Raw genomic sequence first — 19,760 nt, forward strand, 5'->3', positions numbered from 1 at the left:
GATGAATGGCTAAAGAAAATGTGGTACATATACACAATGGAGTCCTACTCAGCCATAAAAAGGAATGAAATAATGCCATTTGCAGCAACATGGATGCAACTAGAGATTATCATACTAAGTGAGGTAAATCAGAAAGAGAAAGACAAATGCCACGATATCACTTATATGTGGAATCTAAAATATGACACAAATGAACTTATCTATGAAACAAACAAAATCAGGGACATAGAGAACAGACTGGTGGTTGCCAAGGGGGAGAGGGTAAGAGTGGGAGTTTGGGATTAGCAGATGCAAACTGTGTATATACAGAATGGATAAACAACAAGGTCCTACTGTACAGCACAGGGAACGCTATTCAATATCCTGTGATAAACCAGAATGGAAAAGAATATGAAAAAGGATGCAAAAAAAATTTTTTTTAAGTTGAGAGACCTTAAACAGAAGCCCATTTTTTCCTGAAAGTACTAAAACCCAGAAATACACTTGCGTTTAATTAAAATACCTTTTAAATACAAAAGAAAAGAAAAAAAAAGAAAGAAAAAAGAAGAGGGGAATTTCCTGCACACTCCTTGCTTTCTTACACGGTTGGCCCCAAGGCGAAGGTGGCTTGCTTTGCTCTCTCTCTTACATGTGCCTCTCCGGCTAGAACATAACGCATGGATCCAGCTTTCACGTTGTCTTGGAAACAATCCCCTCCATGATGAGTGCCCTGAGGATGGTGTGGATCATCTCCCGACACTACAATAAAGACGAGAGGATGATTCCGCTCATGGAGCGCATTGCCTGGGAAATCGCGGAGAGAGTCTGCAAAGTGGTGAATCTTCGGACTTTGTTCAGGTAGGAAGGAAAGGCACTGTGTTTTTCTTAAGATCTGAAACCACTTTGTCGAAACATAATTCACACACCATACAAGTCACCTATTTAAAAAGTACAACTTAATGCTTTTAGTATATTCACAGAGATGTGCGTCCCTAGCCATCCATGATTTTAGAATATTTTCTTCATCCCAGAAAGAAATCTTGTCCCCTTGAGCCTCACTCCCACCCTCCCCAGCCCCCCAGCCCTGGGCAACCACTGATCTACTGTCTGTCTCTGTGGATTCGCCTCTTCTGAACATTCATGCACATGGAATCCTACAACACGTGGTCTTTTATGACCAGCCCCTCCCCCTCAGCATCATGTTTTCAAGGTTCATTCATGGTGTAGTTTGCATCGGTGTTTCATTCCTTTTTATGGCCAAATAATACTCCACGGTGTGGATTACTCAGGACCGTCTTCCTTGGTTATCCTCGGAGAGACCGAGGCAGATCGTCCAAGGGAACCTTACTCCTGGACCCCAGACCCCCTCAGGTGGAACAGCCTCTGAGGATCAAATGTGGAAGGAGACACAGATCATTTTTTTACTTTCTTTTTTTTTTTCTGGTCGGGCTGCTCGACATGCAGGATCTTAGTTCCTCAACCAGCGAACGAACCCGTGCCCCCTACAGTGGAAGCATGGAGTCCTAACCACTGGACCACCAGGGAATTCCCTTTTTTTTTTTTTTTAACTTTCTTGAAAAACAATCTATATAAGTGAAATAGGTACCAAAATCTCAGCATTATCATTTTACTCCGCTGTTGCTTCCGGCTTAGGACCCAGGGCCACCTGCTCCCCTTCCAGCTCAAACAGAAAGCTTGCCAGGCTTTGCACATTGCAGTTTGGGGCAGCTGCATCAAAGGTCAGCCTGGGCCGCGGCTTGGAATCCTGCCTGCAACCCCACCAATCACATCCCTGCCAGTTTCATCAGAACAGCAGCTCACCCGGGAAGGTTTCTGCAGTGAGACCATGACATCAGAGGGGCTCCGCTCCTTGCTTAGAATTGTCCCCCTAGAAGCCTGCTTCCCCCGGGGAGCGGGGAGCGTGGCTCAGATCCCCTATGGCTCAGACCCTCCTGCCCATCACAGCATCTCTTTGCTTCCCAGAGAAAACCGAGCGAGTGCGCAACACAAAATCTTGGAGGCCAGAAACACCCTCAACATGTGGAAAAAGGCCTATTTCGACGTCCGGGCCAAGATCGAGGCTTCGGGGAGAGAGGCTCGGTGGGAGTTTGATCGGAAGCGGCTGTTCGAGAGAACAGATTACATGGCCGCCATCTGCCAGGATCTCTACGACGTCCTGCAGGTGGGGTGGGGGGCTTGGTGGTGGCGTCCTCTTCAATGCATGCAAAGGTGGTCAGAGCTGGGATTTGCCCGATGGAAGGCAGTTTGGCTTTTTGACAGTGGGCCTCTCCGTGTCAGGTGGGAGGCAGAGAGGGTCTGGCCAGGAGAAAAGCCTGCAGAGCAGACAGCATGTGCCGGAATGTCCCAGAGCACACCTGACCTTTGCAGCTCTCCCTTGAGTTTTGTGACAGCCCTCTTTCTCCCCCTGCTTTTGGTTTCCTTTCCTTTTCTTTTCTTTTTTGGCTGCACTGCAAGGCTTGCGGGATCTTAGTTCCCCGACAAGGGATTGAACCCGGGGCCACGGCAGTGAAAGCGCCGGGTCCTAACCCCTGGACTGCCAGGGAATTCCCTTGGTTTTCTTTATCTTTTAATTTAAAAAAAATTGAAATATAGTTGATGTACAATGTTCTATAAGTTACTGGTGTACAGTGTAGTGATTCACAGTGTTTAAAGGTTACACTCCATTTATAATTATGAAATATTGGCGATATTCCCCATGTTGTACAATATATCCCTGTAGCTTATTTTTTTTATTATTATTTTTTTTGTGGTACGCGGGCCTCTCACTGCTGTGGCCTCTCCCGTTGCGGAGCACAGGCCCCGGACGCGCAGGCTCAGCGGCCATGGCTCACGGGTCCAGCCACTCCGCCGCATGTGGGAACTTCCCGGACCGGGGCACGAACCCGTGTCCCCTGCATTGGCGGGCAGACTCTCAATCACTGCACCACCAGGGAAGCCCCTTGTAGCTTATTTTAAACCTAACAGTTTGTACCTCTTACTCCCCACCTCTAGTAACAGCTAGTTTGTTCTCTGTGAGTCTGTTTCTTTTTTGTTATATAGTCACTAGTTTGTGGTATATTTTAGGTTTCACATGTAAATGATTATCACGTAGTATTTGTCTTTCTCTGTCTGATTTCATTTAGCAGAATACCCTCCAAGTCCATCCATGTGGCTGCAAATGGCAAAATTTCATTCTTTTTTAGGGCTGAGTAGTATTCCATTGTATATATATGTACCACATCTTCTTCTTTTTTTTTTTGCGGTACGCGGGCCTCTCACTGTTGTGGCCTCTCCCATTGCGGAGCACAGGCTCCGGACGCGCAGGCTCAGCGGCCATGGCTCACGGGCCCATCCGCTCCGCGGCATGTGGGATCTTCCCGGACCGGGGCACGAACCTGTGTCGCCTGCATCGGCAGGTGGACTCTCAACTGCTGCGCCACCAGGGAAGCCCCCACATCTTCTTTATCCATTCCTCTGTCGATAGACATTTAGGTTGCTTCCATATCTTGGTTTTCTTTTGACTCTGGCCACGCCTTCTCAGTGTCTTCTGCAAAATCTTCCCCCTCTGTCTTTCCGTTAAATGTTGGAATTCCTCAAAGGCGGTCAGAGACCTTCTCTCCGCTGAAGCCATGCCATCCCTGCCATGGCCACAATGACTGCCCGTCTATCTGCCAGGGCTTCCTGTTGATCTGATCCCACTCTCTTTTGAATGAATGTCCGCAAGGCTTAGTGGCTGATGGGTTGAATTAGCCAGCCCTTGTCTCATGAAGGTCCATCCATTCATTTATTCTCTAAATATTTATCAGGCACTCACAACGTGCCATGCACTTGTCCTTGCTGCTAGAGAAATGATGAGCAAAGACCAGGGCCAGCTCTGTGACCGCAGTGCCCAGTGCAAACAGAAATGTTGACTCCTTATTCAATAAGCAGGAAAAAAATGCTGTTAAAAGTCTTAAAATATAAAACCTTTTCCTTCTGACATGTCTCGCCTTGGCATGGCCTTGTTTGTTGGTTTGTTACAACTGTAGCAAAGTAAAGAAAAGAAAGTAAAAGAAAATTAAACGTTTAAATTATTTGCATGAATTTTACGGTTCTTCTTTATATTGTGCAGTGTCAGCTTAACATGCAAAGAGAAGGGTATTTGTCTGGTGTGTGGAATCACTGAAATGACACAGTTTGTATTTTGCAGCTCTTTCTTTTTTTAAAATAAATTTATTTATTTATTTCTGTTTGGCTGCATTGTGTCTTTGTTGTGGTGCATGTGCTTCTCATTGTGGTGGCTTCTCTTGTTGCGGAGCACGAGCTCTAGGCGTGTGGGCTTCAGTAGTTGTGGCATGCGGGCTCTAGAGCGCAGGCTCAGTAGTTGTGGCACACGGGCTTAGTTGCTCCGCGGCGTGTGGGATCTTCCCGGACCAGGGCTCAAACTCATTGGCAGGCGGATTCTTAACCACTGCGCCACCAGGGAAGTCCCTATTTCGCAGCTCTTAAGTGCAGATGTAAATGCTTCATGTAACTAACTCGGCTGGTTTCATTTCACTTCTTGATGTGTGCAGTTCCACCAGCGTTCTCTGCTTCAGCTCACTGATGGGGAAGGAAGGCTGAGAGGAAAAGGAGTTGTGGGTTTTCCTATCTCCATCATTCCTTCTGTGTCGTCATTTTCAGCATGAATAGTTGGCCGATGCGGTGAAGTACAGGGGTGAGGAGCAATATGGTAGGTAGGGTTCCTTGGTCGGGTATGTTTCTTAGCCTTTTTTTTCTGCGTTGGAAGCGAGCTCTGTTTTGAAAGGAGAAGGTGGCCTCTCTGAGCTGTTGGTGTCCTCCTTTACTCACTGTAGCTGCCACACGCTGACTGGTACTCGTTCTGAGTCTCCCTGAACTCTCGTGCATTGTGGCTCCACCGGGATTCTCTGCTCATGGGACCTCACACGCTGCATGTTAGTGGGATGTTGTGAACAGCACACACGCAGATTTCATTTATCGCCTCTGCTCACACGTGTGCCCGATTGTCCCCTGAGACTTCATTTACAAAACACAAGTTCAGAGATAAAATGATTGAGAATTTCAAGACGGTAACAGCAGAGCCTTAAACCCAGCACGGGACCCTCTGGAGCCTGGGGCCCTGTGCGCCTGCCCGGGTCCCACACCTATGAAGCCAGCCCCGTCTGTACGTAGTCTATGGCTCATGGAGCTTACAGTCCAGTAGAAGAGAAACATGGTAGACAATAATCGCACAGATGCATAGCTACAGCTGAGGTGAGTGCTAGGAAAGAAGACTAGAGGGGGCTGTGGAAGTGTGCACAGGGGCATGGCCTGTTCTAAAGGGTCGGACTCGATGAAGGCATATTTAATAATGAGTAGTAGGTATCTGGCATTTCACACTGCAGGTGCAAAGGCCCTGAGACAGAAAGGAACGTGGGATTGAAAGAGGCCCGGGGTGGCTGCCAGGCGGCAGGGGGATAGCAGTATGGGAGGACATGGAAGCAGTAGGTAGGGGCCTGAGCATGCAGACTTTGTAAGCTGTGTCAGGCCATCTGGAACGGGTCCTTTGTGCAGTGGGCATAGTACCAAAGGGATTAGGCTTTGGTACTCCAAAGGGAGGAGGCTACCTGTGTGACCAGATTCTTGCCCTCAGGTAAACCTAGATATGCAACCCGCTGGTCGTTAGAGCAAAAGCATAAGAAAGCCAAGTGGTGACCTCCTCATGTTTTGTTTGATCGGACAGGTCAGGGAGGAATTCCACAACATATTTGGTTCAGAGCTAAAAGCAGTGACTGGGGATCCCAAGCGCATCGACGATGTGCTGTGCAGGGTGGACAGCCTGGTCACCCCCATGGAAAGCCTGACCTTTGACCCCTTCAGCATCAAGTGCTCCCAGGACTGGAAATACGTGATGGACGACTTCAAGATCGAAGTCCTGGTAAGTAACACATCCTTCGATTCGATTTTGGAAGTGGATACCATGTTTTCTCCATGTTAAATCTGTTGGGTTATTTAGTTATGTTTAGCGTTTTTGGTTTTTTTTTTAAAAAAAATCATAAAAAGGGATACCTGCTTTTTGGTGAAAAATGGAAACAATGCAGAAGAGCATAAGGTAAAAACGAATATTTCTCAGTGTCCTCTGTCCCCACCCCTACTCCCCAGGTGGAATAAGTTTGAAGCGAGCTAGACACCCTAGAATGGCTACCAAGGTGGGTTGGGTGTATAACTGGAGAGGATGTAGAGCGGCCGGGGTGAAGAATGGGACTTAATTTAGTAAGCAGTAGGGAGCCATTGAAGGTTGTTCACCAAGGCAGGGATGTCATCAGACTTATACCGAAGAGGGTTTTTCTGGCTGCAGCGTAGGTGGATCAGAGCTAGGGAAGGAGAGGAGGTGGGGTGGTGGTATAAGAGCTTGTGGCCCTAGGTGTGTGTGAGTCAGGGTCGGTCAGAGAGAATACGACCTCCCTGCATACGGCACAGACAGGGTGGCCCACCACACTCACCTTTTTGGCCTCCTGTGCGGAACACCATCAGTAGCCAACACCATCCCCATTTTATGTTTCAAGTAAGTGTTTTGATAACCCTGGAGCATCTTTCATATTGTAACTGAAAGTGGGATCCCCTGCTCACTGCGCAAAAGCCGATAAAGAGGCAAGGTTGGTGGAAAGGAAAGTTTGCTTTATTTTGGCTGCCGGCGACCAGGGGTGGGGGCGGACTCCTCTCCAAAGGCCAACTCCCCCCGACTGAGGGTCAGTGGGCAAGAGCTTTTATAGATGGAGGAGGGGGCTACGTGCAGAAACAGCACAGTCAGCCCTGGCAGGCAGCTTTTTAAATTTTATTTATTTTTATTTTAAAATTTATTTATTTAATTTTATTTTATTTTTGAGTCTTCGTTGCTGCGCGTGGGCTTTCTCTCGTTGCGGTGCGTGGGCTTCTCATTGCAGTGGCTTCTCCTGTTGTGGAGCACGGGCTCTAGGTGCGGGGGCTTCAGTAGTTGTGGCTCGCGGGCTCAGTAGTTGTGGCTCATGGGCTCTAGAGCTCAGGCTCTGTCGTTGTGGCGCACGGGCTTAGTTGCTCCGCGGCATGTGGGATCTTCCCGGACCAGGGCTCAAACCCGTGTCCCCTGCATTGGCAGGCAGATTCCTAAGCACTGCACCATCAGGGAAGCCCTAACACAGTTTTAAATAACTTTTGGTTACATTAATGTTCAGCATTTACTCATTATGTCTATGCAGATATTTTCACTGCTGAGCCAAGAAGCCCATCATAACCATGCAACCTTTCTTTTCTTTTTTAATGTTTATTTGTTTATTTTTATTTTTAAAATTTTTATTTATTTATTTTGTTTTTGGCTGTGTTGGGTCTTCGTTGCTGCGCGTGGACTTTCTCTAGTTGCGGTGAAAGGGAGCTCCTCTTCATTGTGGTGTTCAGGCTTCTCACTGCAGTGGCTTCTCTTGTTGCGGAGCACAGGCTCAAGTGCATGGGCTTCAGTAGTTGTGGCACACGGGCTTAGTTGCTCCTCAGCATGTGGGATCTTCCCGGACCAGGGATCAAACCCATGTCCCCTGCATTGGCAGGTGGATTCTTAACCACTGCGCCACTAGGGAAGTCCCACCATACAACCTTTCTTGTCCAACCCTTCATTTTTCCTGGAGTTAATCATTGCTTTTATTTGCATTTGCTTGGTTAGTTACATACACAGTGTTAATTTTTCCAACTGCCCTAACACCTTTTTCACACACCTATCAATAGTGGGTTCCATCTGCTGAGACATATCAGTGCTATTATTTTTCCAGAGACCTTTCTTCCAGAGCTTGCTGTCTTTCTGCTCCAGTCTAGATTGTTTGCTCCTCAGACCTGTTGTGAAGCAGTTGCCCTGGGACTTCCTATCTTCTGTCATCTGTGTTGGATCCTACTTTCTAGAGTTCACAGCTTCCCCTCTCCTTGTTTGCTCTGTTGTTTTGCTGGAGTGCATTTTTTAGTAGCTTCCTGAGAAAGGTTTCATGGGACATGCATTTTTTTTTGAGCCTTGCATGTGTGAATTCTGAAATAGTAGGTATAGAGTTCAAGGTAGAAAATAACTTTTCTTCAGAAATTTGAAGATGTTCTTTATCGGTTTCTAGTTTCCAGTGTTATTAGAAGTCTGATATCGCTCTGATTTAATTTTTCTAGAATTAACCTTCCACTCTGCATAGGGTGGGCTGGGGATGGAGATACAGAGTATGTGTACTGAGTGGCCTGGCTGTGTGGGGTGGAGAAGGGATCCTCTGTTTGCCCCTCCCCTTCCTGGTGCCTGGTGCCTTCCAATGCTCAGCCTCCCAGAGGTTTCCATGGGACAAACAGGTGCCCCCCGCCTCCCCCACCCATTGCCAGTGTTAGGTAGTAATTCTCTGCCTTCTGGAAAGTTAGTTACTCTCCTTCCAAAAATTCCTGAACTATCTCCTCTCCCGTTTCTTTGTCTATATGAGTTAATACTTTAAAGATTCCCTTTTCTATCATTTTGGACTAGTGGAGGAGAGAGAGCAGAAAACCAGTGCAGCCGGTCTGCCATATTTTTCTTTTAATATTTATTTATTTAGGTTACGCTGGGTCTTAGTTGTGGCATGGGGGATCTTCACTGCGGCATGCGGACTTCTTAGTTGTGGCATGCATGCTTCTTAGTTGTGGCATGTGAACCCTTAGTTGCGGCATGCAAACTCCTGGCTGTGGCATGCATGCGGGATCCAGTTCCCCGACCAGGGATCGAACCTGGGCCCGCTGCATTGGGAGCACGGAATCTCACCCACTGGACCACCAGGGAAGCCCCCAGTCTGCCATTTTTAACTAGATCTCAGCTTCCACCAAAGCACAATGGAAATCCTTCTCAAGGCACTGATTTGGTATTTTGTGAGGTAATTTGTTATTTTTGCGGGGTAATTACAGGGTCATAAGGGTTTTTTTCTGGGCTTTTTTTGTTTGTTTGCTTGGCAGGTTATTGAGAAAGAAGCAAAAAATTTTATTGACGAATCTTTTAAGACTCTTCGATCAGCTGAAGCAGCATTTGACATGCTTTTAAAATTTAAGCATATTCGTTCACGGGAGGCCATTAATCGACAAATGATGAGGAAATTTAATGATATTCTTGCACAGTACTGTAAAGAGGTAACTGAAAAATCTATGGCTGCTGTAGCAGTAAAAATACACTTGGCAAAATGTAAACAGTTGGATCACAGTGTTGTCTTTCTCATCTAAATTCAGAGAAACTGTACTTTTCCCAAATAAGCATGTCGTATAACCGAAACGAAGTGGGTTTGTTTGTTTAGTGGAGAAATTCAGTAAGAATTTATGAAGTACAATATTGTATGCCTCACGTTGTGATGGACCCTGAGTGAGTTAGTCATAGGCATAATCACAGTAACAACAGTGTAGTAGTCACAGCTACCCATGTGTGAAGGTCACGGGTGTGTTCACATACACATTCCTGTTGTAAGGACCCTTGTTATACAATGGACCCACCCAGATAATCCGGGATAATCTCCTTATTTTAAGGTCAGCTGACTGGCCACCTTAACTCCATCTGCTACCTAATTCCTCTTTGTCAGGAATGGATCAGGACCGTTAATGGGGCAGGTATCGTTTTGCCTCTGACACCTAATTACTCACATAAGAGTGCGAAATACTCATTTTAAAATGCAAGCCCAGACCATATGATCCAGCAATCCCATTTTGTGTATATACCCAAAAGAATTGAAAGCAGAGTCTCGAAGAGATATTTGATTATCAATGTTCGTAGCAGCACTATTCACAACGGCAAAAAGCTGGACATCACCCAAGGGTCCATCGATAGATGAATGGGTAAACAAAATGTGGTCTATCCCTACAATGGAATATTATACAGCTTTAAAAAGGAAGGAAATTCTGCCATATGCTACACCATGGATGAACCTTGAGGGCTTTGTGTTAATTGAAAGAAGCCAATCATAAGAAGACAAATACTCTATGATTCTACTTATATGAGGTACTTAGAGCAAAGTCATAGAGACAGAAAGTAGAAAGGTTGTTCCTAGGGGCTGAGGGAGGGAGGAATGGGGAGTTACTGTGTTTAATGTGTACCCAGAGTTTCAGGTTTACAAGATGAAAGAAGTTGTGGAGGTGGATGATGGTGCTGCATGCATGACAACATGAATGTAGTTAATTCCACGGAAATGTCCACTGAAAAATGGTTAGGATGATACATTTTATGTCATGCATATTGTACCACAATTTAAAAAATATTACGTGATAGATAATTATAAAACCTCAGTGGCACCTGCACACACACACACACACACACACACACACACACACACACAATGCAGGTCTGGCCACCAATCATGTCTAGAACAGATTTCAGAATTTCCAATAGGTTGGTCAAATGATTGTACACAGTCTATAAGTATAAGGCAGTTTGGATCATTGCATGTTTTTTTTTTTTTTTGGTACACGGGCCTCTCACCGTTGTGGCCTCTCCCCTTGCGGAGCACAGGCTCCGGACACGCAGGCCCAGCGGCCATGGTTCACGGGCCCAGCCGCTCCGCGGCATGTGGGATCTTCCCCGACCGGGGCACGAACCCGTGTCCCCTGCATCGGCAGGTGAACTCTCAACCACTGCGCCACCAGGGAAGCCCGGATCATTGCATGTTTTAAACCAAACAAAAAAATTCCTACAGAGTATAGGAAAACGTAGTAAATAATAAGTAGTAAAAACCCTATTCTGTACCTCAGACTATTTCTTGACATTCCATGTTCATTTCTTTAAAGATACAAATCTCAAGTTCAATCTTTTCTTGGCTCACAGACTGATGCTTATCACTTACAGAATACGTTTGATTGCTTTGCAGATTGACATTGTTAACAAAATCTTTGTTCAGAACCTTGACAACCCACCGCTGTATAAGAATCACCCGCCCGTAGCAGGTGCCATCTACTGGGAACGGTCCCTGTTCTTCCGGATTAAGCACACCATCCTCAGATTTCAAGAAGTAGAGGAGATCTTGGACAGTGATAGAGGACGAGAAGTATGCTGCTTCTGCTGGAAATGTCCCCTTTTGTATTTCATGGTTCGGTTCTAGATGGGCGGCCTCCCTGGGCGCTGATCCTTCAGTCCAGGTGGCTGCCGGCATGGAGTGGGCTACGCAGAGTTGCCTGCGTAAAAACAGCTCCATTTCAAATCCATGTCTGCAATTTAGAAGGTCTTTTCTGTGGTCCCTGGGGACCACATCTCCATACCTACCTGTGACATCTTCCAGGTGGCAGTCACATGACCTCCCCTTGACCTTGATCTTCAGCCTCTCCAGAGGGTGACCAGCAACTTTCCGATAATACTCTCCCTCCCCCACCCATGCATTTTTGTCTGTTATATCACAGGGGGTGGGAAACCTTTTCTTTAATGGTCCAGGGAGTAAGTATTTTAGGCATTTGAGGGTCGGATGGCCCCTGTTGCAACTACTCAACTCTGCCTTTGTAGCAAGAAAGTGACCATCGATAACACGTAAACAAACAGGTGTGACTGTGTTCCAATAAAACATCACTATGGACGCTGAAATTTGAATTTCGTATGCTTGTTACACGTCATGAAGCACTGTTGTTCTTTTTGAGTTCCTTCATTCTTAGCTCCTGGGCTGCAGCAAACCCACGGGCTGAGGTCTGTGAGCCCAGTTAATCAGCCTAGATTTCAAGCCCTACCATGGCAGACCACCCCTCCAACGTTTGTGCAAATCTGCCTGCTTTCTTTTGCAAAATGTGTTAACTCATAATTTTTTTTTTTAAAGAGAGACAAAAAAAATGTTATTTTCAATGACAAAATGACCGTTGCCTGACTTCTTTGGTAGGTAAAGCAAAAATATCTGGAAGTGGGTAGGACAATGAAAGGCTACGAAGATGAAAAGTATAAGCAGTGGAAAGAGACGACAGAACAGGTCCTGCCGACTCTCATGAGGAAGAGTCTGCTCGCTAAGGTGTGTCTTTCTAGATCCGCGTCCTAGATTCCGGGGCGGCCTCGTAATGTGGTGGTGACTACTATTTCCTTGAGATCTGATGTGTTGACTCTCATGAAGTTGCGAGGTATTTCCAAAATCAAAGGCACAGAAGGGCAGAGGCTGACCCGGGAGAAGAAGAGAGGCAGAAAGAGAATAGATGGAGGAAGCGAAATGTCACCGTCAGGGAACACGCTGGGGTTAGGCAGCCCTCCTGACTCCTTGGGCAAGTGGCTTAACTCTGAGCTCCAGTGACCCAGTTTGTAAAATGAGTTGGATCAGAAACATGCAAAGTATTAGTTGAACCGTATATGAAACAGCTGACAGTTGATCATTTTTAACCTACAGGAAAATGTCACTTCCCATGATTCAGCCGCATCTTTAGCACAGGGTCCGGCACATAGCAATTGCTCAGTAAATAAACACTAGCTAGGAGGTTCAAGGGAAGACCTGGGCCTGGCGGTTTTCGGTCTTCGGTACTAAAAGGAGTGAAGAGGCCAGGTAGGGCCTGTCAGGAACTGGACACCTTGTGTCCTATTCAAAAGGGGCAGCTGCTACCCAGCTTCAGTCTGTTCTTTGCCATTTATCATCAGCTTTTCCAATTTTTCAAGGGAAACCAGATTTCTGGATTTTTACCTTCCGTTGCCCAAATTTCGAACGTGGGTGACTAAGTCGAATTCTTTAAAAACTCTGTTCACCAAACAAAATATGAATTCTAGCTAGTTCTGGCCAGCTCCCCAGTCTGTCAGGGCAGGCCATTGATCTTTTTCAAATTCACGTTTAACTTGGGTTGCGTTGATCTAATTGCTTCTTGGACCGCCCTTCCCACGATGTTTTGTAAAAACACCGTCTCTCCCACAGACTTCTGCTGCTGGTGATGAAGCCCAGAACTCTGACAGGGGGGTTGGTTTTGCAATCAACTTTTCACCTGCTCTCAGGGAGATTATTAATGAAGCAAAGTACCTGGAACAGCTGGGGTTCCCTGTCCCGGAATTAGCAAAGAGTGTTGCCCTCCAGGAAGACAAATTTCTTAGGTAAGAAGATTCTTCTCTTAAATCAACAGTAAACATTTTTTGTCTTGGGACCCCTTTGCGCTCTTCAAAATTATTGAAAACACACCCCCTACCCATGCCAGAGCTCTCATTTTTGTGGATTTTATAACCGCCAATATTTGCCAATTAGAAATAAAAACTAAGAAATGGTTAAAATATGTGTTTATTCATTCATCTAAAAATAACAACGATAAATCTATTTCATGTTAACCTAAATAACATTTTCACTTTTTCATTTTTTAAATTAATTTTTACTGGGGTATAGTTGATTTACAGTGTTGTGTTAGTTTCAGGGGTACAGCAAAGTGAATCAGTTCCACATATACATATATCCACTCTTCTTTAGATTCTTTTCCCATGTAGGTCATTACAGAGTATTGAGTAGAGTTCCCTGTAAGTAACATTTTTAAATAAAAAGTAACCAATATTTTCCAAAAAGAAAGTTAGTGGGAAGAGTGGCATTAAAATTTTTAGTCTGGTTAATGGTCTTTTGTATCCTACCTGTAAGGTTATTAATCTTTTTATGAGCTCCATTGTATTTTTCTCACGTCAGTGACTTTCCTGTAATGTGCAGGTACACGGATGGGATACAACGTATGTTGGATCATTATCACGTGCTCATTGGAACCTTAAATGAGGCAGAGGCTCTTCTCCTTGACGACCGTTCCCAGGAATTAGTAAGAGTGTTTAGGTCTGGATATAAGAGGTTAAACTGGAACTCACTAGGTAATATAATTCATCTATCTATTGCCTTTTAGACTTTGGGATATAAAAAATCATTCTTTTAGATTGTCTTAGTTGAATTATAATTTTTCTATATATGTAGATATGGTTAACAAATACGTTTTCAGCATCAGTAAAGTACACTTTGTGGAACATGGAATCCATCTCAAGGCTTTAGTTAGGGGTGAAGGTGAGTAGACAGGGTGCCGTTTTGACATTCGACTGACCCAGAGCTTTCTCCTCCAAAAATAAAGTGACTTTTACTTTTTTCCCTTAAAACTGAAAGTTTTTTAAAAAAAATTAATTAATTAATTTATTTTTGGCTGCATTGGGTCTTCGTTGCTGCACGCAGGCGTTCTCTAGTTGCAGCGAGCAGGGGCTACTCTTCATCGCAGTGCGCGGGCTTCTCACTGCGGTGGCTTCTCTTGTTGCAGAGCACGGGCTCTAGGTGCACGGGCTTAAGTAGTTGTGGCACGCGGGCTCAGTAGTTGTGGCTCGCGGGCTCTAGAGCGCAGGCTCAGCAGTTGTGGCACATGGGCTTAGTTGCTCCACGGCATGTGGGATCTTCCCAGGCCAGCGCTTGAACCTGTGTCCCTTGCATTGGCAGGCGGATTCTTAACCACTGAGCCACCAGGGAAGCCCTAAAATTGAAATTTTAATTTCGAGATAATTACAGAGTCACACGCAGTTGCAAGAATTAATACAGACAGATCCTGGGTACCCTTTGCCTGGTTTTCCTCCAACAGCAACTTCTGCAAAACTGTAGTGCAAACCACAGCCCAGATTTTTACATCGATATAGTCAAGACACAGAACATTTCCACACCACAGTGATTCCTCATGTCGCCCTTTTAAAGTCACACCCACTTCCCTCCTATCCCCATCCTCTACTGAACCCCTGGCAGCCACTAATCTGTTTCCTGTTTCTATAATTTTGTCATTTTAAGAGTGTTACATAAAATATTATACGACCCTTTTGGTGTTGGCTTTTCTCACCCAGCACAATTCTCTGGAGATTTTTCCAAGTTCTTGCCTGTTTCAACAGTTTGTTCCTTTTTATCAGTGAATAAAAAACAGTATGGTATCAATGTTTGTTTCACCATTCACCTAGATATCCTAGAGAATATATAGGTTGTTTCCAGGTTTAACTATTACGAATATACATTTGTGCTGTAGAATCACTTGTGTACAGGGTTTTATGTGAACATGAGTCTTCATTTCTCTGGGATAAATACCCAGGGTTGTGTGGTACTTGTGTGTTTAGTCTTTTTTATTTTTTAATTAAAAAAACTGAAGAATAGTTGATGTACAATGTTATATAAGTTATATATACAGTATAGTATACAGTATAGTGATTCACAATTTTTAAATGTTATACTCCATTTATAGTTATTATAAAATATTGGCTGTGTTCCCTGTGTTGTAGAATATATCCTTGTAGCTTATTTTATACATCATAGTTGGTACCTCTTGATCCCCTACCTATATTGCCCCTCCCCATTTCCCTATCCCTCTGGTAACTACTAGGTTGTTCTCTATATCTGTGAGTCAGCTTCTTTTTTGTTATATTCATTAGTTGTTTGTTTAGTCTTTTTTTTTTTTTTATGTCATAGTGTTGTCCAGAGTGGCTGTACCATTTTACATTCTCACCAGCAATATTCATTTCACTGTCTCTAGATCTTGGCCAGCCTTTGGTATTGTCACTATTTTTAAAAATTTAGCCATCTGATAGCTGTGTAATGACAGCTCATTGTGGTTTTGATTTGCATTTTTCTGTAATGGCTAATGATGTGTTTGTTTGCCTTTATATATCCTCTCTGGTGTAATGTCTTTTTTTGTTCTTTTGCCCATTTTCTAATTGTATCACTTGCTTTTTTACTGTTGATCTTTGAGAGTTCTTTATATATTGTAGATACTAGTCCTTTATTGGATATGTGGTTTGGAAATACTTTCTCCCACTCTGTAGCTTGTCTTTTCATTCTCCTAATAGCATCTTTTGCAGAGCTATTTTGATGAAGTCCTATTTATCAGTTTTTCCTTTTATGGATCATGATTTTGGTGTCAAGTCTAGGGACTCTTTGCCTAGCCCTAGATCCCAAAAGTTTTCTATTTTTTCTAAATATTTTATAACTTTATGTTTTACAGTTAAGACTGTGATCAATCTTGATTTTTTTTTTTTTTTGGTACAAAGTGAGAGACTTAAGTTGCAGTTCATTTTTTTTTCCAACTGTTGTAGCATTGTTTGTTGGAAAGGCTAACTTTTTCCATAAAATCACTTTTACACCTTTGTCAAAAACTAGTTGAGTGTATTTGTATGGGTCTATTTCTGGGTTCTCTATTCTGTTCCATTGATCTATGTGTCTGTCCCTCTGCCAATATCACAGAGCCTTGAAGCCTTAATTATTGTGGCTAGAGAGTAAGTCTTAAAATTGGGTAGACTGGTAACCACTGATCTTTTTATTGTCTCTATAGTTTTGCCTTTTCCAGAATGTCATATAATTAGAATCATACAGTGTGCAGCCTTTTCAGATTGGCTTCTTTCACTTAGCAATAAAATTTAAGTTTCCTCCGTATAATTGTGCATTTCTTTTTATTACCAAATAATATTCCATTGTGTGGCTGTACTGTAGTTTATCTGTTCACCTGTTGAAGAACATCTTGGTTGCTTCCACATTTTGGCAATTATGAATAAAGCTAAAAATGTTCATGTGCAGGTTTTTGTGTAGTGATTTCTTTTCTTTGTTCTTCTTTTTTTGTTTGTTTTAAAATTACAGATTCAGTTTCCTTAATAGTTATAGGACTATTCAAGTGATTATTTCCTATTGGGTGAGTTGTGTAGCTTGTGCTTTTCAAAGAAGTGGTGCATTTCATCTAAGTTGTCAGATTTATTTTGCAGAGTTGTTCTTGTTGCTCCCTTATTATCTTTTTAAAGACTGTACATCTTTAGTGATCCCTTCTGTTTAATTCTGGATATGGTTAATTTGTGTCTTCTCTTTTTTTCTTTTCAGTCCTGCTAGAGACTAGTCAGTTTTACTAGAGCTCTTTGTTTCATTGATTTTATCTGTTGTTTTTCTGTGTTTAATTTTACTGATTTCTGCTTATCTTTATTATTTCCTTCTGCTTGCTTTGGATTTATCTTACTCTTCTTTTTCAAGGTTCTTGAGGTGGGAACTTAGATCATTGATTTGAGATCTTTCCTCTTTTCTAATGTATGCATTTGGTGCTATTAATTTCCCTGTCAGCACTGCTTTAGCTGTGTCCCACAGATTCTGATAGTTGTATTTTAATTTTTATTCAATTAAGTGTATTTGAAAAATTTCCCTTGAGACTTCCTCCATGACTCAGGGATTATTTAAAAGTGTGTTGTTTAGTTTCAGAGTGTTTGGAGATTTCCCCTCTTATCTTTCTGTCATTGTTTTGTAATTTGAGTCTGCTGTGGTAGGAGAACATACTCAGTATAATTTCAATTCTTTTAAATTTGTTGAGGTTTGTTTTACAGCTCAGGATATAGTCTATCTTGTTTTATGTTCTGTGGCCACTTGAAAAGAATATGTATTCTACTTTGCTGAGTAGAACGTTCTATAAATGTTGATTAACGTTGTTGGTTCACGATGTTGTTGAGTTTTTCTATATCCTTGTTGATATTCTGTCTAGTTGTTCTGTCAACTACTGAGAGAGGAATGTTGACATGTCCAATTATAATCATGGATTTACATATTTCTTTTTTCAGGTCTATCATTTTTTACTTCACATATTTTACAATTCTGCTGTTTTGATGCATACAAGTTTAGGATTGCTATGTCTTCTTATGAATTAAACCCTTTAATCATTATATAATATTCAACTCTCTCTGATAATTTGCTTTGTTCTAAAGTCTTCTTTACCTAATATTAATATATCCATTCTGGTTTTCCTTTGATTAATGTTTGCACAGTATATGTTTTTCCATCCTTTACTTTCAACTTGCTGATAGAATTGTATTTGAAATGAGTTTTTTGTAGACAGCATATAGTTGGGTCATGTTTTTAACCTACTCTGTCTTGGTGCATTTAGACCATTTGCATTTCATGTAATTATTGGTTTGTTAGGGCTTAAGTCTGTCAGTCTTTTTGTTTTCTGCTTGTTCTTTTTGTTTCTCTGTTTTTCTTTTACTTGCCTTTCCATGGGCCACTTGAACACTTTCTCGAATTCCATTTTGATTTATCTGTAGTGTTCTTACAGCATTTTTTTAGTGGTTGCTCTAGGTTACATATACATAACATTACAGTTTACTGGTTTGAGTGAAGTATAGAAACCTTAACTCCCCTTACCCTCTCCCACTTATGGTATAATTATCTAAATATTTCTTCTAAATACATTTTGGACCACAACAGACAGTGTTATAATTTTTGCTGCAACCATCAAACCTAAGTTAGGAAGCTCAAGAAGAGAAGGAAAAAGCTATTGTATTTTCCTCTATTTTTACCTACTGTGCTCGTTCTTCCTCCCTGATGTTCCCAGGGTCTTTCTCTCACTGGGTCCTTTCTGTTTACAGAACTTCCTGTGGCCATCCTTACACCCTATGCTGTAGCAGCATAGGTCTGCTGGTGACGTAATCGCCTAGTTTCCCTTCTGAGAATATCTTGATTTCCCCTTTGTTACTGTCAGGTGGAAGTAGAAATCCAGGTTCCCTAGTCAGCCTTCACTGACAGTCGAGGGGAAGGTCCACCTAACTGCTGGGAGGGGTGGGGGTCCCAGCCCCCCTGCAGTCTCCACTGACACTGTGGGGTGGCAGGGGGCGGTGCTCGTGGCTGGACCGTGGAGGTGAAAGTCCCATCTACCTCCATGGCCTCCTCTGATGCCAGCACGGCAGGCATAAGGGGACAGGGGTTTGGGGCACCTCATTATAACATTCTGAGGGTGGAAGTCTAGGCCCCCTCCACCTGGCCCTTCTGGCATGGGTGAGGGCAGGGTCACATTTTTATCTGTGGTGTTTGGCTGGAGCAGAGCAGTTATTGTCTAAAATTTTGTCTTGCTAGGGTGTCCCTCTCCTGGTCCTTTGGTCAGAGAAAACAGGATTTTCTTGAGGCCTTTTTTGGGTGCATGTGTGTCTGTACCCATGGGCACTTATGGGTCGCCGGCTCCTTCAGCTCCAGGTCTGGGATACAGATCCCAGGGCCCTCATCACCACATCATTCCTGGGATCCTGGGGTCCCCGCTGGTTGGCTGTCTCTCCCCCTTGCAGCGTCTTATATTTGTTTTATGGCTAATGTGCAGGGTTCTTACTTGTATTTAGCAGGAGTAATAAGGAAAAGTACATACTTCTTCTTCCTTTACTTTTAAAAATAAACAAGGCATTTATGCTATTTTTTTTCCTTCTTCCTCTTTCCCTTCCGTTGCTCCAAATCTTCTCCCCGTTTTTCGTTGTCATTTCCTTTTCTCCCCTTCCTCCCTTCTCCTTTGTACAGAGAACATGTGTGTTTGGACTGTGGCTTCCAGCGTGAAACCTCTGGATTAAAAGTCCAGCTTCTACCCATGTGACTCAACTTCTCGGAGGCTCCGTTTCCTCATCTCTAAAATGGGCATAATCTTAGTACCCAATTCATAGGGCTGTTGTAAGGATTCGATCATGTAATCGACGTCACATGCTTAGGCCACGGCCCAACTGATCATAAGTGCTTAACTTGGGTTTACTATTCACATTCTTGCTGTTTACTTTTCTAAGCAACAGGCCAGAGGGTTGCCTAACTGTAGGCAGGGTTGCATGTAGTGGAGGGTTTGTGTTGCCATGGCAATGAGAAGGCATGAGGGTTGTACCTCCTCTTTCTCCCCACCACGCTTCAGATACGATGATGCTAAAAAGCAAACAGAAGAAATGTATCGTTTGCTTGATCCTGAGCACCAGCTCCTTGTTCCAGTCCCCAGGGACCACGTGGATCTTTGTCACCTCAAAAACCCAAGGGGATGGAAGGAGCACGATCCTTCCTGTGAAGGGATGTTGGCGGGAGGGATATGGAAAGGAAGAGTTGAAAGCCAGCCATCTTTCTTTTGTTCTT

General features: G+C 43.6%; 1 protein-coding gene across 7 annotated transcripts in view; it reads left to right on the forward strand.

Moving 5' to 3' along the window:
• Positions 1-19,760, forward strand: part of DNAH10 (dynein axonemal heavy chain 10) — a 149,356-nt gene that overhangs the window by 24,865 nt on the left and 104,731 nt on the right. For 6 of the 7 annotated variants that reach the window (XM_027125048.1, XM_027125051.1, XM_027125053.1 and 3 more), the window contains 8 exons: positions 647-837; positions 1,963-2,161; positions 5,702-5,896; positions 8,929-9,099; positions 10,818-10,994; positions 11,808-11,933; positions 12,813-12,985; positions 13,578-13,729. In XM_027125048.1, the coding sequence (XP_026980849.1) occupies positions 647-837; positions 1,963-2,161; positions 5,702-5,896; positions 8,929-9,099; positions 10,818-10,994; positions 11,808-11,933; positions 12,813-12,985; positions 13,578-13,729 (1,384 nt within the window). The remainder of the gene's footprint in view (positions 1-646; positions 838-1,962; positions 2,162-5,701; positions 5,897-8,928; positions 9,100-10,817; positions 10,995-11,807; positions 11,934-12,812; positions 12,986-13,577; positions 13,730-19,760) is intronic. The other variant, XM_027125052.1, reaches the window with a different exon arrangement.

This window comes from Aethalodelphis obliquidens, unplaced genomic scaffold (assembly GCF_003676395.1).
Source record: "Aethalodelphis obliquidens isolate GAN/ISIS:26980383/991018 unplaced genomic scaffold, ASM367639v1 scaffold28, whole genome shotgun sequence".
Lineage (NCBI taxonomy): Eukaryota > Metazoa > Chordata > Mammalia > Artiodactyla > Delphinidae > Aethalodelphis > Aethalodelphis obliquidens.